The sequence below is a fragment of the Arachis duranensis genome, chromosome 5, assembly GCF_000817695.3.
Source record: "Arachis duranensis cultivar V14167 chromosome 5, aradu.V14167.gnm2.J7QH, whole genome shotgun sequence".
Lineage (NCBI taxonomy): Eukaryota > Viridiplantae > Streptophyta > Magnoliopsida > Fabales > Fabaceae > Arachis > Arachis duranensis.
In genome coordinates this window covers 28,918,979-28,924,133 of record NC_029776.3, presented here as the reverse complement: position 1 = coordinate 28,924,133, position 5,155 = coordinate 28,918,979, and the positions used below count along the sequence as shown (strand labels likewise).

Sequence of the window (5,155 nt, the reverse complement as noted above, 5' to 3'; positions counted from 1 at the left end):
CATCCCATCAGATAGTGTAGTTTGTTTTAGTCACTAAATTCCAAAATTAGAAAAACATTCAACATACATATGTGGTATGAATTACAAGTTTCAACACTTATAGAATACAACTTAGTTTTACGTAGAACAATGGTTGCTAACTGAAATAAAATACATCTGCTGATATAGTAAGAAATAAAAACAGACAAACCAAATCTCCTATTAATTCCAAGCATTCCCGCTGGGTCCTGCGGCTTGTGGACAATTACGACGGGTGTGTCCTGGCTGCTTGCAGAGGCCACATCTCTTTGGCCGGTTCGGATCTACATTATCCATGTTGGTGCGAATGCTTGTGGACCTTGGACGACCCTCCCTCGCACGCCTCATGTTCGGATCTGGTATAACGGTAGGCCCGCCATATGGTGGCCAGAAACCCTCTGGAATGGGAGGTGTAAATCCCATCTGATAGACACCGAAAATGGAACTAAGGCGATAGACCTGGTGGACGTAAAGCTGCCATGTAAGACGTGAATAAGCACAGCAGGCCAGTGCGTGAGGACACGGAAAATGAAGTGCTTGGAAGTATCCACAATCACAAGTCTTGGACCCTAATGAGACCCTGTATGTACCAAGTGAGAATGAACCTGTCGGAGTCGTCTCAGCCACGGTGTACTCCGAGTTATCCCTATCATAAACAGTCACCGTGAAGCACCTGGCTGTCTTCAGGTTGGCCTCGATACACTTTACTAGGTATTGACTGAATTGTTGTCCAGTACCCATCTGAGCCTCGGCCTCCCTACCCTTACGGACAAATAGCTCAGCCAGCCTTCCGTATGTGGCCTTCACCAGCGAGCAAACAGGGAGGTTTCTTACCCCCTTCAGGATTGAATTGACACACTCCGAAATATTGGTCGTCATGTGCCCGAATCTCCGACCCTCATCACAGTAATGTGTCCACAACGAGTACTCAATTCGGTTTGCCCAGTCACACATTGCCGGATTCTCAGAACGCAGGATGTTGAACCAGTAGTCAAACTCCACCTCGGTCTTCGCATATGCGGCGTTCACAAGAAGCCTCCGGGCATCTTTGCCCTTGAAGGTGAGGGCGAAATTCGCTGCAACGTGTCGAATGCAGAATGCCCGGTATACAGACGGAGGTAGCCATCCCCCATCAGGTGCCTCAAGTGCTACCTTGATGCCGTTATGCCTATCTGAAATAACTAACAGACCTGGCTGAGGTGTCACATGCTGACGGAGGTGGGAGAGAAAGAAGGACCATGACTCAGCATTCTCACCCTCAACTAGTGCGAATGCCACAGGGAGTATGTTGGAATTCCCGTCCTGTGCAATCGCCACAAGCAACGTTCCCCCATACTTGCCATATAGATGGGTGCCGTCAATACTCACCAACGGCTTGCAATGACGAAATACTTCGATACGAGGGGGAAAGTCCAGAACATCCTATGAAAATAAGCCTGAGACTCATCCACCTGTCCACCAACTCGAACAGGGCAGGTCTTGAGGACTGCTACAGTGCCAGCCATAGTTAACTGAACTCCTAAGACCCACTGAGAGAGCTCGTTGTACGACTCATCCCAGTCCCCGTAGATGATTGCTATCGCCTTCTGCTTCGCCATCCACACCCTCCGGTATGTAGGCCTGAAGCCAAAGTGTGTTGCCGTTGCATTTAGAAGCACCTTGACGTTGACGGATGCGTCAGCCCTAACCATTGGCATGATGAATGTCGCTATCACGTGGTAGTCCAAGCTCCTATGGTCGCTGGAGATGGAGGTGGCGAGACAGGTATGCGGCCCGTTGTACCGCTTGACTTCCCAGATACCCTTGCGCTGTCGGAGGCTCAGCCTAATCAACCATGTGCACCCATTCCCAAATTCAGAACACTTTCCCACGTACCGGCGATAGTCAGACTCAACCACCTTGTACTGTACCCCTCGGCGGATGCTGTACGTCTTGACACTCAACAACGCCTCATCTTTATCCTGGAATTGTTGACCAACCTGGAACTCTGTCATACCGGCAGATCCGTCAGTATCTCTAGCGCCAAATCCAGCTAGCTGCCCAAGATGTTCGTCCTGCCTCATGGCATCCAGATCCAAAGATGAAAAATGGGGTGGGTACTGATTTGTGCCAGAACTAGAACCACCAGTAGGCCTTATCGGATCACTCGCTCCAACATCATCTCCGCTTTCATCGGCGATAATATCCGGCTCGACTTCATCATCATCTGGATCATCACACAATCCCTCGCCAACACCAGCCGGTGGAGGACACTGTACTTCAGTCGGATGATGTTCATCATATCCAACCTCGTCTCCAACATTGCCGGCGAGATCAACAGCAAACGATGGAGAGGCGGCAGGCTGGACCGCTGCCTCATACACTGGAACGGAGGAAGAAGCAACCGCAGGTCTCGAGCTCGAACCGGCCGCCGTGGCTATAGTCCGTATCGTGGAGCACCGTGATTGGAATGCGATAGAAAAACTTCTTAACTCTCTTCACTCCTTCCAGACCAAGTTTGCCAAGCACAGAGCTCACGAGACCATCGTAACTGGTCGCGGGGCTCACGATAATACATAGAGGATCCTTATCCGTGAACTTCACCCCAGACCGAGTTTTTCTCTTAATCGATCCTCTGTGGTGTACTAGCACTAGAAAACTATCCTCACTAGCCATCTCACCTCTTTGTTCACAGCAACATGATTTCACAACATATATATAGAAAACGGCTCCAAACTAATTCGAATCAACTTCATTCGCACCATATATATATAATTCGAATCAATTACATTCGAATTATCCAGTGTGAATAATTCGAGTCTATATGTTTCGAAATATGAACTTCTTCACCTAAACCTACTAATTCGAATTAACATACTTCGATTTATGCTTTGGTAGTTCGAATCATATTGATTCGAATTACTCGTGATTTTTCATGCGTAATTCGTGACAAATCAATTCGAATTACGTGTGAGTGTGCATGCATAATTCGGGACAATTTAATTCGAACTACGTGCTTACATTGTCGAATACTAATTCGAATTTTATCAATTCGAATTATGTGTAAGGCTAATTCGAATCTTATTGATTCAAATTATATAAATATCTGATCTGGTGGATTGTCGTAGCAAAGTTTCATTTGGCGGATTTGCGTAAAATTGAGCTAGTCTTGGCTCATTTGCGTTTTTTGCCCTAAATTATATATGATAAAAAATATTTTGTAAAAGATATTTGTATACCAATTTCTCATATATATATATAAGTTTTGTCGAGTTAGAGAATAAAAAATTTAACCAGATAAAAAAATATTTGAAAATAATAAAAAATAAAAAATGATCTTATTATAACTATATAATTATAAATATTATATATATGAAAATATATAAATGTTAAATTTAAAAAATAAAAAACTAATATTATTGAAAGATAAAATTAAATTAAAATTTATTTTTATGCATCGTTTTTGTCCCTAACGTTTTCGTCCTATTTAAATCCCTAACGTTTCAAAATCGTCTCAATTTTGTCCCGCCGTCAATTCTATTAACGGATCCCTAATGGCAGGACAACATTAAGTCAATTTTGAAACGTTAGGGATTTAAATAGGACGATTGAAATGTTAGGGACAACTTTAGGACTTACTCCAAACGTTAGGGACAAAAACAATACTTTACTCAAATTTTAATTATTTTATATTTTTATGTTACAGTTTAAAATATCATTTTAATATAATTTTTGATATCATAAAATGCATAATAATTAATTTTAATGAATAAAAATATTCATATATTTTGTATTTATATATTTTATATTTAATTATTTAAAATAAAAGATTCTGTTACTATTTAAAATATTGTGTATTAAAGTATTGTCATTTAAGGCATTTAATTATGTACTAGAATATTCTATATTTATTAGAGTCCATCAATTCTCTTCTTTTATATTAACCTTTGATTTTCATCTAATATAATCTAATGGTCTATATAAATGTGGCATATTCAATAAGCATATAATTGCCGTGCTCATTTTAGACATACCCAATTTTAGACATACCCTATATTATATAATGGAATCCGTTCACGAGTCAATAAGTTGAGCTTACTCAAGTTCAAACTCAACTCATTTAATATATGAGTTTAAATTCAGGCTCGAGTTTAACTTACAAACTCAGCTTATCGAATTATTAACGAATTGAATTTGAGTTAGCTCACAACTATAGAAGTCAAAATAATACCTAAATTGAAACCTACTAAACTTTAATTTTTTACAAACTAAAATTGATATTACAAAAAATTCAAGAATAAATTAATTTCTCAAAATTTTTTGAGAGGCAAATTAATGCTATAATTTTTAAGGAAAAATAACTATTTGTACCCATGAACTTTACGAACGCTGACAAAAGTACTCATTAAAGAAGGAAACTAATGTTGTATCCATCAAAGATGGATTCCGTACGACAAAAGTAACCAAATTCTAAATTTATGTTGACTTTTTAATAAAATTTCAGAATTACCCCCACCATTATCTTCAACCCCTCCTCTCTTCTTTCCCAAATCTCAAACATCTCTCTTGCCTAAAAACCCTAATCTCAATACCTAAAAAATCCCAAATTACTATTTTCTTAACCCTAATCTCAATACCCCTTTTAGCAAATTTTAATCTTCTCTTTATTCTTATGAGAAATGGCCTGGCGTAATTGTAATGTTCCGGCGTTGAGGATGTACCTTGTATGGCCTTCACGATTTGCATTAATCCCAGCCTATCCATAACCATAACCATAAGAGTGAGGAGTCAGCACTGAATTGGAAAGAGGAAAAGAGTATTAGTATAGTTGGTGACCTCAGCAATGGGAACGAGAGTGTCAAAATCAGGCTCTCCGGCGGCCATGCGAATAATGGGGACACCAACTTGAACCAGTGCGTTTGCTTGGTCGCTTATGGCCACAGTCCTTGAAGGCTTCACGGCGTCGACTCGTGGGCTCAATGAGTCATCAACCCCATGGCCGCTGCGCTACTTTGCTTCTTCTCCGTGTGGATGGACCTGGAATGGGAATTAACAAAATGTATACGACATGTGTTGGCCACTTTGAAGAGAAGATTGAAATTTGCTGAAATGGATATTGAGATTAGGGTTAAGAAAATGGTAATTTGGGGTTTTTAGG

The 5,155-nt window shown here is 40.5% G+C and overlaps 1 protein-coding gene across 1 annotated transcript; it reads right to left on the bottom strand.

Moving 5' to 3' along the window:
- Positions 1 to 201: 201 nt before the first annotated feature.
- Positions 202 to 2,575, bottom strand: LOC107488970 (uncharacterized). Its single transcript, XM_016109755.1, has 3 exons — positions 2,536 to 2,575; positions 1,482 to 2,434; positions 202 to 1,440 (listed from the first exon to the last, which is right to left on the bottom strand). The coding sequence occupies exons 1-3, from the start codon at positions 2,573 to 2,575 to the stop codon at positions 202 to 204; spliced, it is 2,232 nt and encodes a 743-aa protein (XP_015965241.1).
- Between the last annotated feature and the right edge of the window lie 2,580 nt (positions 2,576 to 5,155).

Bases quoted from the DNA above. Each gene is read 5' to 3' on its own strand.
- LOC107488970 (XM_016109755.1), bottom strand. From the start codon at position 2,575: ATGTATTATCGTGAGCCCCGCGACCAGTTACGATGGTCTC. The intron at 2,435-2,535 runs GTGAGCTCTGTG...TACGGACTATAG, and splicing joins CGACCAGTTACGATGGTCTC to CCACGGCGGCCGGTTCGAGC. The intron at 1,441-1,481 runs GTTGGTGGACAG...TTATTTTCATAG, and splicing joins TCAAGACCTGCCCTGTTCGA to GATGTTCTGGACTTTCCCCC.